The sequence below is a fragment of the Hippocampus guttulatus genome, chromosome 12 (assembly GCF_054856545.1).
Source record: "Hippocampus guttulatus isolate MCC_2025c chromosome 12, RoL_Hgut_1.0, whole genome shotgun sequence".
Lineage (NCBI taxonomy): Eukaryota > Metazoa > Chordata > Actinopteri > Syngnathiformes > Syngnathidae > Hippocampus > Hippocampus guttulatus.
In genome coordinates, this window is record NC_141272.1 from 3,858,729 (window position 1) to 3,884,092 (window position 25,364).

Consider the following 25,364-nt stretch of genomic DNA (forward strand, 5'->3'; position numbering starts at 1 on the left):
CAGAGCCGCGCTACTGGAGACAAGATATTATATATTACGCAGGCTGACCACGCAGTCAGAGAAGTTGACCTATCTGTATTTGCACAGAGAAAATGTTTAAAAGGAAAATAATACTCAAACAGTTAAATAGCCGATGGAAGTCATCGAGGGTGACGCATACAAAACGCAAGCTAACTAACTCGGTGTGCGGAGTGACTTGCTGTCTGTTGAATTATGAAGTGTGTTGCCACACTTCGGCCACATTTAAAGCAAAATAAATTTTACGGTTTGCCATTTTGCAACACTTGGTCTGGAAAAGATGGACAGGCTTCCAACTGCACACGTTTCTTGTTGAAGCAAAACACCGTCGAGTTTGTTGTGGCTAGCGGACTCCAAATGAGGACGGTCGCTAAGGTCAGACGTCATGATGGTTATCTATGTGCTCCTTGACCACGCTCCATCTGGTCCAATTTTGAACAGGTCAGCCACAAAATTCAGGGATTATTTCTCTTTGTCAGAACCATATCGATTTTGAAGATGTTTCCAGTGTCTGGAGTGAAATCACACTTATTGGCCTTCTGTGCTAAAAAAAAAATAAACACTCAATGCTTGATGAAAGAACCCACAACCTTCAGGTTGTGAGGCGGTCACTCGACCACCTGAGCCATGCCCCAGTTACTGTGATTTCATAAATCGCTGGTGTCTCAAAAACAAAAACAAAAAACCATGGTTCGGTGGCCGTTTCCCAACCTGAAGTTTGTAGTTTTGTTCCTAAACCCTTGAGACTTTTTCTTTTTCAAATAATCTATTACGAGGCAAGTAAAATGTACTCTGCAATTCCCCTTAAAAATGAAATTTCTTAGGGGGGAAAAAAAAAAAAACCTTGCCAGGTTTTTTTCCAGGTAAATATCGTTCTAATTATTTTTCTATGTGGCCGCATGGGGTAATTGTACTCCAAAACGTTTAACTACAACTCAATTAGGGGAACAAATGGAACTCTTATAAAAATGAATCCACTAACCTTTGAGGAAATATTATATTTTACTCTCTTCCAAGTTTAGACCAAATATAATCTTTTTGGAGTAAAATGTACTCTAAGAAATTGCCTGAATGTATGAATGTTGTGTTTTACCATCAATTGACCCGTCTTACCTTGTATTGTATGAACACAGTCCTGTGCGTAAATGTCACAATAAATGTAGCAATAGTGAAAACTCCTATTTGAATAAAATGAAAAGCGCATATTCAACTGACTGAATCCCAATATTTCTCCTGCAAAGTTCCTAACAATGATAAAGCTGTAACGTTTTCTTCCTCTCCCGTACATGAAGTGCAAGAATAATATGCCACCTGTATTAATTTCCACCCCTTCTGTCTTTGTTCCAAAAGGTGTTCCGGAGGAAAATGGAATGTCATTACGCTTCCATATTTCTTGAAACACTTTTCTATGCCCTTTAATTCCATGCTATTAGGTCCTCTGCCCTACTCCTTTGCAGACGTGATGAGAATGAGAGTGTAAGAAATCACGGACAAACATATTTTGCGTCTCTGGGGAATATTGTGCCCGACGAGGAAGGGGCAAATGTGTTTCCTTGAGAGACAACTGAATGATTTACTAATAACAAAAAACAAGTTGAGGCTAATACAGTTCTACACACTAGACACGCGCATCGGCAGAGAGCAGACTTTCGGACCTTTTCTTCGATCCTAACAATAAACGTGCAGGCCCAAGAGAGATAAACAAATGTGTCACATTCCATTGATGTCAAAACTCAGCACCCGCCCGTCATCTTAATGTGTTTTTTTTTGTTTTTTGTTTTTTTTTAAAGCAGGGTTCATAAAAGGCATCCAGTACAAGAAGGCAAATATGCAAAATACGAGATAGGAAATGAAACAAAAGTAGATTCGTATATGGTTTCTTTTTGATTATTCCTCTCTTCAAAATCATTTTGGGGCATTTCCAGGACACGTCCATATTTTAATGAAGATCTGAACAGTCACTGCCATACATAATTTTTTAATGTACTTTGATTCAACTCTTACCACAGCCATTTTAATAAGGTTTCAAGTCGCAAAGGTCATTTTCCAGCCCAACCTAATTAATCGAGTTGGTTAAGGGCTGTTTGGTTTTGTGCTGTGCTTTGCAAGATGTGCTCCTTGAGCTTGAAACTACATGCCTGAGAAAATTCTGGACAAACAAGATGCATTGCCCTTTCTCACATGAGCCTCTTTACCGCTGGTTAATTTGATATTGATACGTATGATTGCATAAAAATCCAATTGAGTGTAATCTGAGGAACGTGGTTGGTTTGTGTGTCTGCTATTGATTGTGTATGGATCGGCATGGTGATCTCATGGTCCTGTGTAGCGATTCCATGTCGCCCCGTGCTTGTGTGGGATCGACCTACTACTCAGCTTCTTCCCCCAAAAAGAATATATATATGGTGTGTATATATATACAGAGAGAGAGAGAGAGAGAATTTTTTGACACTTTTGCATGATGAAAAAAATATTAATATTGTTAACTCAATATTTGTTACACTTTACAATCAACCTCCTTTGTCAAGTGTTTTAATGCGAGTGGCGGAGGCATTACATTCAACAGAAGAGATGACTATATGGCAATAGCTTGAAACTCATAAGTAATAATAGTGACAATAAGAATAATAATAATAATAATACGAACAGTCATAAGACATTGATAACTATTAAGTGCATCATATGAACTTATTTATCTTTTCTTCAATCTAACACGTTGTAATTCAGGAAAAAAATGCATTTTGCTGGCAGGAGACCCCGGGGACGACCCAGAACACGCTGGAGAGACTATGTCACCCAGCTGGCCTGCGAACGCCTCGGGATCTGCCAGGAAGAACTCGAAGAAGTGGCTGGGGAGAGGGAAGTCTGGGCTTCCCTCCTAAAGCTGCTGCCCCCGCGACCCGACCCTGGATAAGTGGTGGAAAATTGATGGATGGATGTATTTTGCTTTGGAAACTAAAGACACCTCTTCTCATGACAATTCATTGATCGCTTGAACTGGATAGGATTGGTCTTGGATGTTAATGTGAAGTTTCTGTATGGTCCAGGAAATCAAAGTGTCCTAAAAAAAAATAAAAGAAAACAAGAGAAAAGAAAAAAAAAGGAAGCTAAAAGGAGAGAAGAGTCTATGAGGCGAAAGGGGGGGTAAATCTGCCAAGGGGCTCGTATTCTGATTCAAATTAGAGTTGCACCCTCGAATGTTTCTCCCACGACTGCTCCCGTTGCCAGAGTGAGGATATGCACCTCGCACACAGACACACTGAGAAGAGGGGACGAGAGAGGGAGGAGTCGCCCCCCCCCCCCATGACTGTGTTACGAGTGGTCGAGCGAGGGGGTGCGAGAGAGAGTGTGATGGAGAGAGACTGGGCGAGCGCGCGCTGATGAGCTGGAGTATGGACGGCCAGCGAGACGATGCGCGAGTTTAGCCAGAGAAGACAGTGAAAGTACAAGAAGCTCCCATCACGAGAAGAGCATGTGAGCCTGAGATCATCACCGGCGACTCAGAAGACTGACACATAGGGGGGGGGGGGGGGGGGCAAACAAAAAGACAGAAGAAGAAGGAGGAGGAGGAAGAGGAGGACGATCGGCGGAAGACCGAAGACATTCTGTGGCGGCTTTCCTCTGGTAAACGGACACACTAAACAGGAGGGCGAGAAGCACCCGTCCCTCCCGGCAGCACAGAGAAGCGCTGTGTCCTCTCGTGCCGGCCAACTTCACACTCCTCCGCTCTTTTGTTTTCCTAGGTTTTGCCCTCTCGCACTCTTAATCATGATCCCTCGGGTCCTTCTGCTCCTGTGGATCTTCGGACACGGTAGGATTTTCTCCATTTAAAGTTGTTGATTCGTCTCATCTTTGCGTGACTCTGATCGCAGGGTGACTTACGGGTTCGGCGCATGCTTGGGTTTGAGTTTTTCCCTCGCTGTCATGTCTCATCGTGCAGGTCGATCGTATGTGATTAAGTCCAAGTCGGGAGAGATCTTTGTTTCAGGTTCGTTTGTCCCTGATTGTGCGAATAGCTGTCACTCTCTCATCGCGGTCTAAGCCGACGAGTGAAATACTCTCTTTGTGAACTTGGTATTCCAGTCTCGCACACGCACACACACACACATAAAGCCCTCTAACCCCCAGTCCAGTCAAGCGTTTACTCTTGAGCCACATGGCTTTGAATTGACAGTCCTTTCCCATTGAGTCCAACAAACGGGCATTGTGGCGGAAAGAGAAGAGAAATGGAGTCGAGCTTTTTTTTTGGATTGCTTTTGGACAGTTTAGTTTGTGGTCAGATGGACTTGGTTCTTCTCCAGTTTTGCCTTACCCTACCCAGGCAGGTTGATGTTTTGCAGGACCAATCACACCGGCGCCACCGATTTCACTGAACGTTATTAAAGGCGTCTCGTCAGCGAAAAGGTATGCCCGAGGAAGTCTGACAATTTTGCTCAATCGGGCAGGGCAATCTGTTGACAAGTCGACAACAAATGTAGCCAGCGGGGCTGTTCAACATGCTGATTTATATCTAGCACACAGGAAACAACACCACTTATCCATCACATCACTTTGCGGCGGTTATAGTTTCCTGCTGACTTCATGTTTCGTATGAGGTAGAAATGCTGATAGACCGTATTGGTAATACGATGGCAGTCTAATTTTCCTTCTTCAAGAGAGGCAGCCCACTTGGTGCGCTTTACTTTCCAGGTTGATGATACAAGGTGTACCGCAGTTATATTTTAGATGCCCTTAATGTTGCAGACGTTGTTCTCGTTTTGTTTTTGGTTTTTTTTTCCCCTGAAATTTCATCACCCCTCTACAGTGCCATCTGTGCTTATTGTGATGTCAAAATACATAATCGGCCTTCAGCCTTATCTCTTTTAAGCATCTGCTGGAATTTCCATCGGCTAACTTGTGGCGGGAATCACAGTCACTCACCATAACCAGCATTAACCAGGTGCATCGCAGCCCAGCGATTTTTTTGTTTTTGCCAATATATGAATCACGCTAATAAAGTGGAAGAAAAAACACCCGCAAAAGGTTGACATAATTGTCGAACTGAAGAAGGTAAAATGTAGGAAAAATGTTTGTTTTGTTGAGAGTTATGTGGATGTGAACCACGTTTGCTCCCTGAAACGTAACAATAAAGTAAGCGCAAATACTTATGAGCAGGTCTCGGAAAAGGAGACGCTTGTTGAAAAGCAATGAAACTCTTTCCCGTCGACCATTCTGCAGTGTTGACAGTGCACGGAGGAGAATTTAATCAGACAGCAGCAATATGGATATTTGATGGTGGTTTATGAATATGATGCGGTATATATTCAACATCAATATTTTGTCCCATCCCTACGGCCGACATTAAAATACATCTTCATTTTGCTTTAATCCCATTTCCGATGTACAGCTCGAATGCTTTCCGAACTCTCTCACCGACCAAAACACTTTTATTTTGCATTTTATTGCATTCAACCTTCCCATGAAAATGTGGAAATAAAAAAAGAAGAGACTGCCTCTATTCACAGAGGCCCACAGCATTTTTGTAGCACTCGCTACAAGTGGGAATCTTGAGACGCTCTCCATCCTGTTTATGTTGTTCCTGCATCGAGGGCACCTTTTCTTTTTCACGGTCACCTCTGCTGCCAGTGATAAATGGCACGGCAAGTCAATGGGATCTAGAAGACGGTCTCCGGGAACACATTCACCTCAGGCTAAACTTTACCGGAACATTGTCCAAAGTCCCCCCCCCCCCCCCCCCCCCCAACACACACACACACACCCTCATTCCTCTGTCCTTCTGTCTCAGCCATACATTACACCAAGCATGTGTGACACAAATTTTGGTGTCTTGATTTGGCTCCTCATAAGGAAGCAACACATTTCTCCCTTTCTCTCCAGTATCCCTTTTTGGCTCATTCCGATACTCTTAGTTTTCTGTTTTTGAGAGATTGAGAACTTCAGCGTCTGTCAGGCAATGGGTAAGAAATTTGAAGACCAGTCGAGAGAAGCGGGGGGGTCAGAACAGCCTTGCAATGGATATGCAGAAAAACATAAAATGCAAATACACACACACACTCACACCCCTACAATGCTCCCTTGTGAAGAAAGGAAATCTTCTTGAAGAGCGATGGAAAAGGCTTGAGTCAATGTCTGCCCACTGAGTGCAATGCTACTGCCACACAGGAATCAAATCCCAATCTTCTTAAAGAAAAAAAAAAGTCCCCTTCATTAACCCACACTCCCCCCATATATCTGCCGTTGGAATTCTTCATTTCAGCACCTCGTCCCATTAAGCTGTCTCTCAGTCCTCGAAAGCACATCTTAGTAGCCTGACCCCTGCCCCACATAGCCCTTCATTCACCGCTCTCTATCAGTGACTGCCCGACAACTTCAAATCCGCTTTTAGCGGCCATCTTTCCAATGCTTCATAAGGTTTTACGTGAACTCGGACGCTCGTTCAGAATATTTTGTGGTCAATAATAAACACCGTTCCAGCAGTCATCCTTGCATTAAAATGAAAATAAACTACCCACAGTGATTTATTATATACATGTTATTACTTTCATAACTGAGCACAACAGGATAATGACTGTCCCTGCATGAGTTAAGTAAGCATGTACCAAACCCCTGTTGTGGCACTCCACCCCCCCCCCCACCCCCCCGCCCGCTTCAAACTATGTCTATAACTTAATATACGGTTCAACACTTAATATTCTAGAAAAGAAAAAGTAGCCTTGTCCTCATAGCCGTCTCACCACACGTGACAGTTTGAGCCTGTGAGAGCTGTTGTGATCGTACACCCGGCGAGTGACAGATGATGTCATCACTTCACGACCAATCCCAGTGGCATGTAGTTTGTTTTCGTGTTTGGTCTGTTCCATCAAGGCCAGCCAGTTTAAGTCACCTCAGCCGCTGTAACACCCCTGCTCATTTTTGTGCCATGATAGATTAAACCCACTGTAATCCCGCTGAGCCCAGAGCCCTGTTGGATATTTATGGTAATAAGTAAACATATGAGTGAATAATCTAAGAGGCTGCCTGTGGACAGCTGGAAGTTGTAATTCCTCGTATTTGGCACAGGCTTTACCATTAAAAGAAGATGATATTTCCAGGGAAAATAGTATCCCCGATGACAGAGGACCTTGTATACGAAATGTGCAAAAATCAAAACACAACAACAAAAACTACAAGGAGTCGTATCAGTAAATCTGTTAATAAAATGATGATTATATATTAATATGCGCTTTCAAATAAAATGTTAAGTACAGTATATCCAGGGACTGCAGTTTAGGCCAAAGCCTCATTTGGATTCTGGGAGGATTCAGGTCAGACAGAGCAGGATGTGATTAGATTGGAGTCTTATTTGGAGAAGAAAAAAAGTGACGGGCTTGCACTCGTGGAGTCAGTCGACCAGTCAACAAAGCAAGCTGTTTATTCTGGGCTTCACTTATTTATATATTATCTTTTGGGAGAACCCACTTCCCAGTCCCGACAGATCTCTTTAGTAGCAACCAATCAACCTCCGGCCCCTCATCTCCTCTCTTCATGAGACACCGCGGCTGGATCTCATTCCTTCGGGATGAATTTATCCAGATTGAAGCACTCAGCGAAAGGGCATTATCCCGGATTACATGTCTGTAGGGTGGCAGAGTTAAGTAATTCAACCAGATGCTGTTGTGATCACCGCGTCACCTGCGATGGCATGGCAAGCATCTGCAGGACATCCAGATGTTTACTTTTCACATCCACAAGACTTGCTTGGAAGACACCGAGCGAGGTTAGATATTTTAAAGACATGAATATACGGAATACCGCATTGACCTCATTCAGGATTTTATTTGAGATGGATTAAAATAAGGATTAATGACTTTTAAATTGCAGTTTAATTCACAGGCAACAAACTGTTTATTCCTTCAGAAGCGGTCAAATGCGTTTGATGGTGCTTGCGTGGATCCAAATGACCTCTGCACTGTTGGCCTGTGTGCTAAGTGCTCGTCTACCATGTACGTGCCGCCCACACACACACTCACACACACACACAGTTTTCTTCTGACAACTTAGACTTGGATTCTCAGACTCAACTTTGCAAGTGCCTATTCTCCCACTAAGTGCTCCACAAACAGGCGACTCTTGTTTTTTCAATGTCATTACAATTGAAGTGGCTCTTCTCAGAAAAGTGCACGCCAGTGTCATAAAACTCATCAAAGCAAACAACATCTATGTTTTGTGCAGAGCTTTCTCCTGGATTGCAATGGATAGAAAGCTTTACAAAGAGAACTATTTGCAATTCCCCGACCCTGATGGATGGCTATACGTTCCCCATTTTAGTAACGTCGGAGCAAACCTTTACCTGTTGTGTGCAGTTTTGCGACTTTTGAAAATCAACAACAAGCCAATGTATCGGCATTTCTATAAAGGCGTGTGTTGGGGGACAGCCAAGAAGATACATGTGGTGCTTGAGTGCAGGAGGCACTTGAGAAATTGGGTTGCTGATCTTATAATGACTTTGCAGGGTTTGGAAGGAGGTCTTCGGGATAGCTCGATATTGCACTTGGATGAAGTCCCCCACTCCTCATTTCTTTCCTCTTAAAACATTCCCATCAAACTAACACATCATAACAGGCAAACAGAAAAAAAGGGATTGAAGGCTGACCGTATGCATGCAAATACTGTGCAGGAGATACATAATTTGGTGTACAGCAGATAAATAACAAATAATGTGTGTATATGTGATGTCGCTACAGCTTTACCAGGATCATTACAACTGCAAGCGATTAATCGCAATATAAATGCAAATCAGGCCTTTAATTTGAACACCCAGAAAAAGAAAGAAGACAGAAACTAAGAGCAAAGAGCAACACACATGACAGTAACAAGAAGCAACAATGACCCGACACCGAGCGTTCGGGCAGGAGTCCTTTTATACGACTAATTACCAAATGGCCAACAGGTGTGCAGCTGCCGGGCGAGCCCTACAGTGCCACCTGTTGGTCCCTAAACCGAATCATGACAGAAACAATCATGACAGAAGCCAAGAGCAAACAAAAACCATGACTGAAGCTCCATTCATCCATCCATTTTCCCACCCGCTTTATCCTCACTAGGGTCGCGGGGGGTGCTGGAGCCTATCTCAGCCGTCTTCGGGCAGTAGGCGGGGGACACCCTGAATCAGTTGCCAGCCAATCGCAGGGCACACAGAGACGAACAACCAACCACGCTCACACTCACACCTAGGGACAATTTAGAGCGTCCAATCAGCCTGCCATGCATGTTTTTGGAATGTGGGAGGAAACCGGAGCACCCGGAGAAAACCCACGCAGGCCCGGGGAGAACATGCAAACTCCACACAGGGAGGCCGGAGCTGGAATCGAACCCGGTACCTCTGCACTGTGAAGCCGACGTGCTAACCACTGGACTACTGGGCCGCCCCTGACTGAAGCTCAAAACTATCAATAACAGAAACATGACCAGAAACATGACAAACAAACAAACAAACATGACAGCAGCAAAGGAACAGCAAACAAAATAACATGACAGTAGCAAGAGCAAACAATGACCCGACAATGAGTTGTCGGGCTGGGAGTCCTTTTAAAGCACTAATTACCTAATGACCAACAGGTGTGCAGCTGCAGGGGGAGCCCTACAGTGCCACCTGTTGGTCCCAAACCGCATCATGACAGTAAAAACAAACATGACAGCAGCAAAGGAACAGCAAACAAACGAACATGACAGTAGCAAGAGCAAACAATGAGCCGACAATGAGTGGTCGGGCTTGGAGTCCTTTTAAAGCACTAATTACCTAATGACCAACAGGTGTGCAGCTGCAGGGGGAGCCCTACAGTGACACCTGTTGGTCCCAAACCGAATCATGACAGTACTTGCCAGAGTAGTACTTTCTAGTTGAAGAAATTGTGTTTTGAACTCCTCAACATCGAGCTGCATCGTATTCATTACTTTAATGTTTTCTTCTGCCTCCTCTTCCTGATGTGCTTCGTATCAAGGCTTACAATGAGCCCATCGCAGTAGACTATGTGAAGGCTCGATGCATTCTTAAAAGCTAGTTAGATAACTGCATGTCCCATTTGCACAAGATAACCGCGTGCATATTTCCACCACTGATCACGTCATAGTTCTCAGTCTTTGCACATTTTTAGCAACCATCATTAAATATGTCTAATATATTTCAAAGCGCATCTCTACATTCACTTTACATGCTCTTAAAATTGAGTTTGACTCCGAAACAAGATGCTGCTCCAGAAGTGCATTATTACTGTTGTGATCAATGAAGGCCCCCATCATCATAATGCTTCTGCCTAGCGAACTGTCATCCTATGAACAAGGACTTTGCCTGCCAAATAGCAAGCACAGATAAGATGTTTCCGTAAATATATATTATGTCTGTATAGTCTACTCGTGGACATTTGCAAGTGTGAAGCACAGTGATAAGAATAGTGTAACGAAAGTTGGATGAGGTATATCATGAGTCTTTGCTGCTAATTAAAGTGCTCGTGAGAACAGGCCCAAACTTGTCTCAGTGCCAGCCAAAACTTTTGACATCTAAAAGGAGAATGAGCAGCTTTGAGAATAAAACATGTCACCCTCCCCCAACATTCCCATGCCCTTTTTTTTTTTTCCAGTTGGCAAAAGAGGCTCTGAGCCACCTGCTTGTCCCAATCTTACAATTAAGCAATTGAGAAGAAAGGCCCATTCATTTATCGTTCCTGCACTGTTTAGAAACGGCCAGCCACTGAAGTGAATGCCACCCTTACCCCACGAACAAAAGTGCATCGTTGCTGCTGGCAGAAATGAGTTAACTTTATCCGCAGTTGCTCTTGAGCAATCTGTGACATAAGGATGCACAGCCTTGCATACTGATGAGCCGCGCTTAGTGGGATATATCGAAGAAACCTGAACTGAACTTGACACAAAACACCAACGCATACCAATCAATGCAAGTTATAGGCTGGTTAAAATATTCACCAAATCTTGGGGAAAATCCAAATAAAGCACAAGTGTGAGCGTTCGAGGCCACTTCAATATTCACTCCACGGGTTTGGAATTTGGAGAGCTGTTGTCATACTCTCAGATTTGTATTTTATTTCATAAAGTACAATGTGGATATGCATCTTGAGATGTTTTAATACTCTGATGTCTTTTCAAATACACTTGCAGAGAGTTTCATTCTGCATACAATCGAAGGCATGGCCGTCGCTCACCACCCAGGAGGCAGTTCTTTTTTTGCAAACCACAAAGGAACACAGAGATTGTTCAAGCTTTCTGCTTTCCTTTGGGCACCGTCCAATGCTAAATGCCAGTGGACTGGTGAAAAAAAATAATAATAATAGGAACAGCAAACCCATGTGCCTCCCTCTGTCTGTAACCTTTCAAACCTGACTTAATCGAATCAAAATACCACAGTGCTGGCCCATCTGAAGACAAACCTCAAGGCAAACAGTTGAAGAGCGGCCAGAGACCTTTGGGGTGAGCCGCGGGCAAAGCCATCCATTACTTCCTGTACAACGAAGAGCAGGGGGGGACATGGAAGCCTGTGGTGAACAATGATGAACTGACTCCACGCCATCCGAGATTGGATTAGAGTGGCAAGAGAGGGAAACCTAAAAGCCATGTGTAGATTATTGAAGTGATGAAGTCACGGGAGAAAGGCTTTGAAATAACAGATGATTGGCCGGTGTCTTCTTAGAGAAGAGACATTAGGCTAGCCGGGGTGAGGTGTCAGGTCTGCCGTGGTCAGCTCATCTTCTTTCAAGAGCAGAAAGTGGACCCACTAGTGCAGGTGCTCATCAAAAAAACATTTGAATGTCATCATGATAATACATTTCATTTATATTGCGCTGTAAAAAAAAAAAAACACTCAAAGGTGATGTTACATAATAAAGGCAATAAATAAAGATGAAGGGAAATATTAAAAACAATATTAATGTAACGGTGTGTAAAAACAAAGACAATAAAATTGTCATATTGAACAAATGATTGTGTATTCAGGTTAAAGGTATATTTGAAGAGGTGGGTTTTTAGTCCTGTTTGAAAAGAGGGGAGTGTGTGAGTGTGTCTGAGGTGATAAGGGAGAGAATTCCAAAGGGAGGGGGCGGCGATCGAGAAGGCTCTGTCTGATCAGGTCCGGTGTTTGGTTCGGTTGGGAGGGGAGGGCAGACGTATGATAGCAGGTAGCGGTGTGGTAGTGAAGATGGTCAGTGAGGTAGATGGGGGCAAGGTTGTGAAGGGCCGTAAAGGTGATGGGGAGAATTTGAAACTGGATACGTTATCGGATGGAGAGCCAGTGTAGATGTTGGAGGACTGGGGTGATGTGGTCTCTGGTGCGGGTGTGGGTGAGGAGACGGGCAGCAGAATTTTGGATGTATTGAAGTTTGTTGAGGGTTTTGGTGGGTAAGCGGTAAACGGTGCTATTGCAGTCGTTGAGTCATGAAGTGATAAAGGCGTGAATCAGTGTTGCTGAGGGGAAGAGAGAGGGGTGAGGACGGAGATATTTTTGGGGTGAAAGAAAACATTTTAGGTGATGTAGTTAATGTGGCTTTTAAATGAGAGTAACTCATCAAAGATGACGCCACGGTTACGGATACGGGTAAAAGTGGGAATGGTCGAGCAATCAATAGAAAGTGAGAAATCGGCGCAGAATGTGTTAAATGATTTCGGGCCGATGATGAGGACTTCTGGTTAGTTGCTAGATCAACATTACATACAAATTTTCTGACGAACTCAATACGAAAGAGGTGCCTATCATCGCTGTCCTCTGAAGAACCCGTATGCCCATTTTTCTCAAAAACAAAACAAAAACAAATGCGAACACCCCATTAACAGGACAGCGATGACATATCTACCTCATTGATGCCTTAATGCTCCACATATCTCTACTTTGAGAGCTGAATCAAATTATTATTACTGTATTGCTGACGCATATGTGTCACTGTTTGGTGTGTTCAGAATGGGATATGCAAAACCATTTTCTCCATGTGCAGCTCAACTGAAATGACTATTTCAGTCAAAGTCTTTTCTGTGCTGCACCCATTTGTTATGAATTCAGAGACGGATGGGACTACTGTCATCACGACGCCTTCCAAGGTAAGCAAACATATCTGCTGCTTGGAAAAAGAAAGAAAATCTGAATCACAATTGATGACATATCTCTCACATGCAACCTAAATCCTAATCCAAATACTGGAGCATTTGTTGTCTGAATCGAGGAGTCGTGCATACCTTATGTGCAAACAACTTCAAATGTGATTATTCTTCCTTTCGGTCCTATGCTAATTTAATTGTCTTCTTATCTCCAACAAGCTTTACCTCTGTATTTGAGGACTACACAATTTTTTTTTCCAAGTAAGAGTATTAGAAGGGAATAAAAACATGAGCGTCTATTATACTGCGATAATGGTCGAGAAAAGTCTGTCTCGACACCAGGACAGCGGTACAGCGGGGTCATTAAAAATGCAGAAGGGCATCCAAAGGTGATGGTTTTCGCACATTGTGAAATGTTCAGGGGTGTCATCAGCCCCCTCCTCACCTACAGTGTACGGTCCCCAAACCTTCGCCTGCTAATGAGCATGAATTATGAATATGACTTTCATTTTTTTTAAAAATGCAATTTTCCGCGACCTAGCTGTATGGCCTCATTTCATATTGCACTAACCTATAGATTTAAGTTCAATCTCCACACCCCCGCAGTCTGCATTGAATGGAAAGATGATGGCTTGAGGATGACCTCAGATCCTCACCAGCTTTATCAGTGCCATAGAATTTGAGTTTTTCTTGGGTTAAGATTCTGATGGGTGGTTGTAATCATGCGCCGGTGCACTCACCAAACCATTTTCTGTCATCTCTTTCAAGCATTTTGTGCAATCAGCATGCACTCTGGCGACAATGAGACACGACTACGGTTTTAGGAAGCAGGTTTCTCAGCCCCAGCCAACTTATAGTGCGAATTATAGTCTTAACAGAATGAGATGGAACAATACCTCTTATATTCTTTTCATTTTCAATGCCAGCTTTAGAGAGAGGGGGAGAGAGAGAGAGAAAGTTGACATTGTTATTTATTACAAGGCAACCATCTTTTTTATTCCTCCTCAGCTCCGACTCTTTGATCATCACCACCATAGTGGATCTAAAATGGCAACTGAACAGTTTCGCAATCCAAGTGACTTTCAGGGTTGTGTGGCTCTTTGAAGGCTGGCAAACAAGCACCTTTCATCTCGGAAATCGACAGCTGTGTTGTACAAAATGAATACGGGACTTAATGAGAGACAAAGTCAGTCACAGTACAGCCCTTATGTTGAAGTGAAGATTGGAGGGTCATGCTGTGATGTCACCCTGTGAGGAAAACGACTTGCATTTTGTGCGGTCTTGATTTTCTGACATTGATCAAACACCTTGAACATCTGATGTGTGACGTCTTTTGCAGCCTACCTTATGAAATTACGCCTCAGCAAGCATTTATGACTAAAATGCTTTTTGTTTAGTTGCTGGGGTTTTTTTTTGCCAACACTTTATTCAGCCTGACTGAACAATGGATGCTCAGATAAATAGACAATGAACGTTTATATAGAGACTCACTTTAAGCATTGCACGGATTAAAGTTAACTTTTCTTTCTACATCTGTGACTCACCTCAGCTTTGTATTTTTTAAAATAAGACCGAGTGCCTGTTTTTACAGGATTGTGTTTTTTTTACCCTGTTTAACCTATAAAATGTTAAGAAAGTCAAAATATTACATTATCTTTCAGGATTTCTTTTTCTTGAATTAAATGTCATCGCTGGAGCATATCGTGGCCTCCCCACATGAAATGAGACAACCCAGAATTGGACCCCAAGCTGCCTGTAGGTGAGGGCCAATGTCTCGCAGACAGGATATTTGGTCATTGAGCATGGCCACGGGGGGGTTCGTGTCAACACCTTAATTGTAATGTCTGCTTCTTCCCCTGTGTGAAAAACTAGGGCAGCTTTGCATAAAATGAGAGCGGGGAGGCACTATTTGCAAGGGCCGTGTTGGCATGCCACATCGTTTACACTGACGGCTCTAATAAATTACATCAACAGATTGCTTTGGAACAAACACACCCTAATGGAACCAAACTGAGAGTTAATTTCCAGGAAATAAAATGAAAAGAAAAAGACGTTTTCAAGGAGAGAGGGTTAAAGAGCGTCTCTTGCACTACAACCAAAAAAACAAAAAAAAAATAGAAGGATTGGAAATGTTATGCACTCAGTAACAATATTTCCTCCACATTCCTTTGTGTTTTTTCTCCCTCTTGTTTTGCCTCCCAGAAAAAAAAAAAAAAAAAAAAAAAAAGCACGTGGGCACGTGGACTGTTCTGCTCTGTAGGACCCTTGATCCATCAAGCCAGCCAGGTCAGAGAAAGCCTGGGAGCCTTTTTGTTATTAAAATGCTTCAAGTGGAAGACAACAACGACATGTAGAATGAGATGAAATGGAACATATGTCAGGTAAAATCAGGATGACCGCCCATCTAAAGGGAGAGCTTTGGAAGAATATAAGAATTGACACTTGAGAGAATGCCAAAATAAAATTACGTAAAAAAAAAAACAACTAAAAAATCCAATCAGTTAACCCTCCCATGGGAGAATGAGTTGCCAGGTGCACAATAAAAGTTGTTCATCTTAATTGGGAATCATGAAAGGCCACAGCTTGCTAAAGTAAAAATGTTGGCTCAGAGGATGGCAACAATTGAGACCGCAAGTCCGTTTTGGAATGCAGATAGAACTAATTGAAGTAGTCCTAAAGCGTTTTCCTTGTTTAGCACAAAAGGGAAGGTCACACATATACAAAGGCTTTTTACTCTTTTTTTTTTAAGAAGTGGTCCTTTTGTGGTATGCTGTGATTTATCACGGTACGTTTTTCAGTGTGGTTTTTTTTTGGTCCCAAATGGAACAATGACACTTTCTCTTCATATTCTCTAAACTGACAATTAAAATATTTGTCACAAAAAAAAATGAATACATACATTATGAGTACGTTAAAAGCGTAAGAAAATATGTTATCATAGCGTGACTGATTGGAAAAGTTTCACGTGTATTGGCAGTCGGCCTAAATTTAATACAAACCAATAGAAAAGCTGGATCAACATTTCGGCCTTTGCTGAGGTGATTCTCAGTTTTGATTGACACTGTCCGATAGGTGTAATTCAATCATATGTTTATTGTTCTGGTTGCAGATTACAGTGGTGTACAAATCACTGTGCTGTATTTGGATTTATTTTACAATGTTAGCTAAATTAGGGTAAACAGAATTTTAAAAATAGCGTGAGCGTCAGGTGAACTTGATATTGTGGTTAAGGTTGCGCCAGTCCTGTCGGCCTTTGGGCCATTTGTGTTGTGGCACTTTGCAAGTACTGAGTGCTTTTGGGCTCTTTTATGTTGGCCGAGGTGGCCCCTTTTGCCTAATGTGAAGCCATTTCTTTTCCAGGCATGCATGTTTTTTCTTCTTAAATTCACAGATTAAGAGGAGGTTGAAGATGCCTCATGGGTGCAGTTGTTTTGCTAAATTAAATAGCGAGGCTCACTGCTCAGTGGGGAGGTCCTTAACCACAGCATTATCTTTCTCTGGTCTGCTTCGTTAGGTAGAATGTACTGTATCTGGCCAGATAAAGAAACTCTTTGATTTTTTCTTTTTTAATGAACTAGCATGGTCAGATTTCACAAGAATGCAGTCTGTCAGCAGCAATATGCCAATGAGGCAAACCACCTTATTCTTTGTGCCGTGGAAGCTGTTTGAGTAAACAGTTAAAGTGGAACAAGGCGAGTGTCTCGGGGAGTGGAGTGTGAGCCATATTATGATGCTCCCTGAGGCATGTTGCTTGTCCTACTTTTTAGCCAAAATCCTCTGTCTATTCATCTTTGTGATCGTGCGCTTCCGAATGTACCTGTGTGCATGCTTAGTGCATGGCATATTCGCACACGCCATCTCGGTGCGTCCAACAGAGAGGACTAGATTTCGAAAGGTGCCAGAATGAGTTTGTCACGGCAAGCACAAACTTGAGGAGAAAGGGGACTGCGGAGAGAGTCAATCCCCAGGCATCCAGAGTCTGTCAGACTGATTAAGTCAAACAGTTGGAGTGAGAGTTCGGAAAACTGAACCGGAGCATGCTAACGGTAGCATGGTATGACAGCTATGAAACACTATGAACTATAGCAACGTGTAAGTACTAACATGGCTGCATGTCGCATGTACATGCACTTATACCCGACCCCAGAGACTCATGCTGGGACCCTGCATACCAGCGTGCCTCCCATCATCCCACCCACGGTTCCTTCACCCTCAGGCGACATAAAGCAGGTCAGGGGCATCTTAAAGTTCACATAATGAAACATGACAGGACAACGCTAACATATGCCTGTGTGACAGTGAAGCAAATACATGACTGATGGCAGAGATCTATCTGAAGGTTCGGAGCAGCACCACCGTGCCGACTTCATCCGTCTTACTACCATCTCGCGCATGAACTGGCCAAAATCTGCTTCTGTTCAGATCCCGAAATGAGCATCTCAGACTTAACTCTGCGCACGTATTGTATGACTTCTTCATATGGATTTGTGTGACTCATTTGTGAATACTAATTCCAAAAGATGGATTAACGTCACCCAAGTTTTCTCAAAAATTGCAAGACCGTAGCATACCTCTTGAGAGCTCAATTCAGTGAACATCAAAGGATTACCTCTGCATGCTTTTTCTTGTTTTTTGGCCATATATAAATACATTAGTATATATATATATATATATTCATAACACAATACTCAACACAGATTAAGAAGACAAAAAACAGAAGACAAAACGAGAAATATATCCTTGGACATCAGATGTTAGGTTTTGTGAGTAGGCTCACAGTGTAATGATTTTTCATGTACATTTTACAGTTGTTAGTTTTTACACTCGTGGAAGAATGTAAAAGGAAACAGACAGAGCATTTCATTTGTTCAAGAAAGGAATTGAAATACAGAGAACCGTCCCAATCATCATTCCTTTGTTGCTGTAGGGTGCTGGCATATCAAGGACTTTATAATGTTTAAGACAGTCACGCCACCAGGAAATGAAGCGTCAATGATCTTGTTCATTGTTCAATGCATTATGGGGACCCCGATTCGCCAAAGTTTACTTTCTGTCACTTGGGAGGGAAAAAAAAACCAGTAGGCTTGATGGTGATAGCAGAAGGGTAAGATCATTAACTATATAGGGGCCAATACCCACATGACATAAAGTGCAAATGAGACAAAAGATGGAGAGTTGGCCTAGTAATGGCTGCAGTAAAAACTGGTTGATTGGGGGGGGGGGGCAGTTAATCCTCCCATAACTGTCCACCTCCATATTGAAATTAGCATCACCCGCACAAGGTCTATTGTCCCACTGCTACGCCCGTGCGCCGTCTATACCACCTCCAGCATTAAATGATAATTGCTCAGCAATCGAACGGAGGGAAAGGGGCTCACCAAATTAAGAGTCATTAACCAGGAGACTGAGTTCAGTGCAGCACTGTGTGATGCCTACAAGCCCAATTCTCGGCAGTGATTCACAGTCGCAGCAAAAAAAAAAAAAAAAGTGCTCCCTCCATGCATCCTTTAATACAAATTTGAAGCTGTGCTTAGGCTTGTGAGTAATTACCGCGGCAAAACACAATATCCCACTTGATAGGTTCAAAGCAAAGAAAAAAAAATGGCAGTCCCTTTGGTGGCAATATGACTTTTGTGTTAGATGGGTCGCTATTAAAGGGATTGAAACAATCAGGTTTGTTCATATAAGGGCGGACTGCGGGATGGTGAGCAGCCCGCACATGACAGCAAACAAAATGCTTTCATCGGGGGCCACGTCTGGTGACAAGAAGACATATGTGGGTTGTCTCAAGAGCGTTCAAAGTACACTTGTTTATCTTCCTCAACATACACGAGCACTTTCCATGGCCTTTATTTGTTACCACTTCTAGTAGTCATCATCATAATAATAACTAGAAAACGTAATCGCAAAAGAAACTGCACGTGAATGCCGGAATGCCGAATGAAAGCATATGGAATCATTGTCATTAAAAAAATGATGAAATGATATGGAATTAGATTGAAAGATAGCGGGGGGTAAAACATTGGGTAGAACATTGCATCGATGAGGGGAAAAACAAAGGTCACAATAAATGATAGGTTATTTTGCCAAAGTTGCAATACGGTGTTTTGATTACAACAGGAAAAAAAAAAAAAACTTCATTCAAATGAAACCAACTTTTTCAATCAATATGCGCGTGTTTTTGCTCCTGCCAAATTCTCACATAAACGGACTTGGTAGTGTTTTCGTAGGACCATCAAGTCCCCTGAGCTGGATCATTAAGACGGGCAGAAAGAGCAATCCTCTGTGACTGGGACTGACCCGAGTGCTGTTGCTGGGTCAAGGTTTGAGCCAGTGGCCAGTGGCGGCTGAGTCCCTCTGCCACTTGTGATACACACTGCACTCGCGCCAAATCATGCAAGTGCAGACATGTGGAGGCGATAGTGGATGCGCTTCAAAACATATTCAAGGCCATTGCAATTTCCAGCAGCACTTAGAACATACACAAATGCTATTTTTGAATTGAGTATTTTCATGTAAATGTTTATTGAAGCACCAGATCTTCCAAATCAATCTGAATAAATAGTCACAGGAATTGGATGACCGTGGCAGGATGCTCATGTGAAACCCCAGTGTGATATTTCTCCAAATCCATACAACTCATGTGAGAATAATGCCTGAAATAAACGTCAACACAACAAGACAACACTCAAGAGGGCCAACCTCAAACAAGGTAGCCCATGCAGACAGCAGGACCGTTTTCTATTGAGAGTTGGAATCCGAAAAATCACTATATTATAAGGTCACAAATCAAAGCATTAGAGTAGTAGTTGTAGTCGTACCGGAATAGTAATACAGTATATTATTTTAAGCTCTAGCATTCCCGGGACCCTTCTGATGATGAGTGGATCAGATAATGGTTGGTTGGGTCATCATCATCATCATCATCATCAGTGGTGGTCGTAGTAGTCATACTGTATATTTTTCAAGAAATGAAATGTTTTAATATCAATGACTATAACTATAGTATAGTTGTTTATATTACTATAAAAGAACATGAATACATATTTCCCAATCCATCATATATCTCATTGAATAACATCATTCCATATAGAAGAAGAAAAATATCCGCTGGTTATACACCTTGTGTGCATATTCATATCGTGATATTATTATTATTTTTTCTTTTTTCTGTTTATTTCCTGCTGTGCCAAACTAAGACTTTAATTGGACACCACCTTGATGTAATTGGCAATAGCTTGGATAGCTCAAAATTAATCAGGGTACAATTGTCTTACGACCATGCCTTGAGAATTTAACATTTAGAAGTGTAATTAGGAATCTTTCCAATTAGCTCAAGGTAAGAGAATTAATTATATGTCCAATTATGCTGCTGAAGCTGGGAAACGAGTTGGTCCTTAAGTACAGGGAAGTCGCTGTTTGGTGGTCACAGGAGGTAAAGGTCAAGTCACAACAAGACAAGTGGTTGATCCGCTAATCAGTGGCGCACACATAAAGGCCAAAAACCTCTTCAGAATGATGTGATGCAACTCTTGTAGTCCTTGCTTGATAAAGGAAGTGGCTTCCTGCTTGAATTCTGTACGCCGAGTATGACAAAGTACTCTTGTATTAATCTGTTGCTTTTCTGTGCTACTTCTTGTTGCTGTTTTTTGATATTCAAATGTTGTTTTTCAATTATTATAGCCACGTTAGAAATGTTTTCCATCATTTATAAATAATTCCATCAACATTTTGCAACACCCTTTGGACAGTAGTACCTCTAAAGTCCTCGGAACGGGTGGTTGGCGACCACTGATGCATCATACTGAAATCAATCCCACAGCCTCGATACTAACTGAGGAGGGGCGCAAAGCACTGTATTAATAAAACAATCAAACAAACAAACACCAAAAACGTTATTTATGCTTTGACAGTGAATTAGTGAACCAATACAATGACAAATACAAATAATTTTTAGTCAGGGTTTGAAATTTTCTTGTCAGCGGGTCAGTTAAAACACTGTCTTTGAAAACATTTCCGCCTAAACCAGACACGGATCCAGCTTAAACTCTTAAATCCTGCCAAGCCTTTTTTTTTTCTTCTCCTTGCATGCTCTGAAATCTGCCGCAAAATTCAATTTCCCACTTTTGTGTGAATGCAAACCAGCCAAGCGTTGCATTGTCAGCAAGTCAATTTGTTCCAAGAAGCCAAAATTATATATATATATATATACTGTATATATATGCATATACATCACACTATATCACACTCACCCCGAGGGACAGTTTAGAGTGTTGCATTAACCTGTTTTTGGAATGTGGGAGGAAACCGGAGTACCCAGAGAAAACCCATGCAGGCACAGGGAGAACATGCACACTCCACACCTGAAGGCCAGAGTATCTCTCTCTCTCTCTCTCTCTCTCTGTGTCTCTGTATTCACAGGACAAGACGACATTATCATAAAGCCTCGATGTGAGGTTGAGAAAAGTTGTGGTGTATTCCCTAGGTTGGAAATATATTCTGATCTCTATAAACATTTTATCTCTCATATGCTTTGGAATATTTTCTTTCACTGCAGATATTTTTAAACATCTGCTTAAAATGTTTTGTAAATATACAATAGAGTAGTCTTACATTTCTTCCAGCTCCGTTTAATACCTGGTTATTTATCGGAATACATATATGCTGAGGTGCCCTTGGAGCGTATTGTAAGCCATTAAAGCTGCTTGAAATGTTCTTGTCCTTTTTGTCTCATTGTAAAAGCTGAGCACCGGTATGTGCCCTCCAATAAATCTGAAGAACAAAAGGGATTCTAGCTTTTAGGATCTAATAATGCCTACTTTCAGTTCTTAGGAATGAATGAATTGAGTTGTTGACTTAATGGTCTGACATTGAAACAGTTGGCTGCAGTATCAACAAATTGCAGACAAATGTTGGTTTTTTTTTCCCTCCAGCATTTTTCTCAGAAAATGACATTGAAGTCACACAGAAACACAATTTGTACCCCCTCCACCTCCTCACGAACAAACTGCCTGACAGAAATGAATTGAACATAAACGTAGAAGTAACATCAAATCATGACAAGCTCTTTTTTTAGTAGGTTGCTCGACATTATTTGTCTTCAACCACAATGACATTTTAGAATATGCAAATTGCTGTAATGGTAAGGAGTTGCAATGTTGCCGATGCCATCATATCCCTTCAGTCCGCACCAGCTCTACATTGAGGGCTCCTCTGTTTTTTGGCCGAGTTGGACCTTGTATTTCACCCATCAACAACCACTAACACAAAAAATCAATCCATTATATATATATATATATATATATATAAAAGAAGCAAGGTTTTCATTTCTGATTTTCTCATATTTTTTTATGATTTAATAAAACCTTTGTGTCAGGCTTCTGGGATTAACCTGCCAACAACAACAACAACAACAAAAATCTATGTTCCTCAAAATTAAAAAGTCAAATATTTATTGGCAGCATTGCTCTTGTTGGAAACTGGCTGTTCATTGATTTCCCTGGGCCAAGACACACCATGTGTTCACAGTTCAGTTTAATATCGTTTTTTCTTCCAACACACATTGCTTGCTCGAGAGTCAAACGAATTTCCCTCTTTGGCAAATTTCTTTTGGGGCCCCTGATCCTCTTGATGTCTGCAAGAATGACAAAAGATTTCGAATGACAGCTGTTCGATGGAATTTTCTGTTTGCACTGTTCTGGGAAGAGATGGACCTCGGCGTAAACACAATACAATTGCCCGGTTTACCTTATGGCCGAAGAAGGTCATCGTGAGGGAAAGGGTAGATGCTCTGTCGAAATTGGGAAAGAGGGATCATTAATCCTCACCCATTAACACCGTCCATTGCCAGGGATTGGGGCAGCTGGATTCTCTGTCTGAGATGAGCTGCACTTCCTGAGAAATTGAAACAGGATGATGGAGATCAGTGACAATACCGGCTGGATAATCGCTGCCAAATCACAGCCATCTGCTCTCAATCTCCACCGCGATCTACACGCACTACCGTCAATCCCTCTCCACCAAATCTCTAAATCCCAACAATCTGTAGCACTCAGTTTGGGACCTTGCTTAATCCACCTATCGCAAGTCGACATTACTGGACAGGAAGGTACCATGTCGCCCTGTTTCACACTATAGACCAAATTTGACTGAGATTCTGTGAATTACTTTTTAAATACTACGTTGCAGTGGGTTACGTACTTTACATACACGAGATGGAACAAATGGGACGGTTCTACACAAAGCCTATTTTGGCGGTGGGTTTGTTTCTCGTTCTCGTTCCTCGTTTATTGCGCTCCGTTTTCTTGAAAGTATTCATTTGGGTTGGTTACTTATTCTCGGTTGGTATGGTACGAGATGCTGCATTTCTCCTGTTGGTAATATGAAATCGATGTTTGCTGTTTAGACGCAGGTGGGAACAAAGCTTGTCTTTGAGATGGTTCATTGTTATGGGTGGGTCCAAAGAATGTTCACGAGCTGTTGACTGGTCACTTGTGGGATCCAAGTTTGTACAGCACATCCTGCTCGGCCGCTGTTGGGAGCTGAAGGTCCTTGTCCAGTGGCTTAATGGCACTCTCAGGGAGTAGCAATTGGCTTGCTGTTGAGGTTGATTGGAGGAGGAATCTTGATGAATAAAATGTACCTTGACTCTTACTGATGAATTCACTCAGCAGCAAACCGCAACCTGGGTCACAATCAGTGTCTGGAATTCTGCCGTTTGTGATTGGGTTGACCGCTGCAGAGGTCAGTTGACATATTTTATTTTTTCTCTCCCCAAATACGGATTGAGAAAAAGTTCCATAGTGAAAATAGCATGAATAACCTCGAACATTAATGATAATAAACGTTTTTCCATCTATTTTATGTATAAATATTCCCCAGCTGATAGTTTGACATCAATAAAAAAGTAATAGTCTTAATTTTTTGACTTTTTTTTTTTACATCCAAAATGAGCAAGCTGCAGTGTTTTTTCGTTATCTTTGCTTCTCAAGGTCTTTCTGGTCATATTTTCTGGAAAGGCAATGATTTTATCCGGAATGCACAATACATCGTTCATTCAAAGAGACGCAGCTGACAAAAGAAAATTTCATTTCAAAATCTATTCACTGTAAGTTTTTTTTTTCTTTCCTGAACACAATAGTAGTTGTTTTCCCTTGTTCTCATGGTGTACTCTCAAGGTTCCAGCACACAATTGAGATGTCAAATTGTTTCAGTTGAGCTCACAATGACTCCTCCTTGAATTACGTTTCATAATCTCCCTAACTTCAATGTGACTTTAAGAAGTGTATAACCACCTTAATATCGTTACAAAGTAGCCACTTATAACATTGGTGAGCGCTTTCTTGAGGGCAGGTTTTATTTTCTGTCTATGACACGTCTTTGCCCTCTGAGTGATTAATACTTCCTGCTCACTTTCAAATATATGCTGCAGTGCAGTTCGATATATTTATCCTGTTTTAGAACGGCTTTGTGGTTGTTTGAACTTCATACAAAATACATTGTTAGCTTCAGAAGGTGACGACGACAAGTCAATGTAGAAAAATGTCTTTTGATTGAGCAAAAGGGCTGATTTTCTTGTGAGGCTCGCAGAAAGTGGCAACGTGTTCATCTTTCTTTTCAAAGCGTACCCCAAGAGCATTACACTTAAGAAGGATTTAGACGACAGAAAGCCGTCACATTTGCTTGCTTAAGTCCTTGCATCTAAATTGTCATTTCGACAGTAATTGTCTTTTTTTAATGTAATTTTTAGCACTGCATTATAAAAAAATCGATAAACCATCATCGGCGATGGCTGCTACCAAAACCATAAATAACTAATGTAAGCATTTAGTTATTTGGTTTCATTTGAGCTTTTGCAAGATGGGACACATTTTACATGCATTTATGCGAGTCAGCCATGTCTAAAATCTACGAAGTGCTGTAGATATGGAGCTCTACTACAACAAACCTACATACTTTTTTTTTTTGGTTTATCTCATTGTGATGCCACCGTAAACTCAGGAGATTTTCACTTTTCTACAGTGGCGAACAATGATGGCTCCAATGGCGGTCCAAGTTAGGCTTGAGTCTGCATTTTACATGAACAATTAGTTCCTGAAGCGCAGCCCAAAATAACAGCAGCTGTATCGGTTTCTATGTATACATACGGCAGCCTACTGCAGGGAGGGATTAGCCCTTGAGACGCCCTAAATGTAACGGGACATCAAGGCGATTTCTAAGACAGTATTTAAAGTAGAGAGGTGAGAAGAGTGGTCACTGCCTGATTTGATCTA

The 25,364-nt window shown here is 41.9% G+C and overlaps 1 protein-coding gene across 7 annotated transcripts in view; it reads left to right on the forward strand.

The window, feature by feature from the left end:
- Positions 1–3,552: 3,552 nt before the first annotated feature.
- Positions 3,553–25,364, forward strand: part of kirrel3b (kirre like nephrin family adhesion molecule 3b) — a 136,268-nt gene continuing 114,456 nt past the window's right edge. For all 7 annotated transcript variants that reach the window (XM_086125802.1, XM_086125803.1, XM_086125805.1 and 4 more), the window contains exons 1-2: positions 3,553–3,642; positions 3,762–3,829. In XM_086125802.1, coding sequence (XP_085981928.1) covers positions 3,787–3,829 — 43 coding nt within the window. In that variant the 5' untranslated portion in view covers positions 3,553–3,642; positions 3,762–3,786. The remainder of the gene's footprint in view (positions 3,643–3,761; positions 3,830–25,364) is intronic.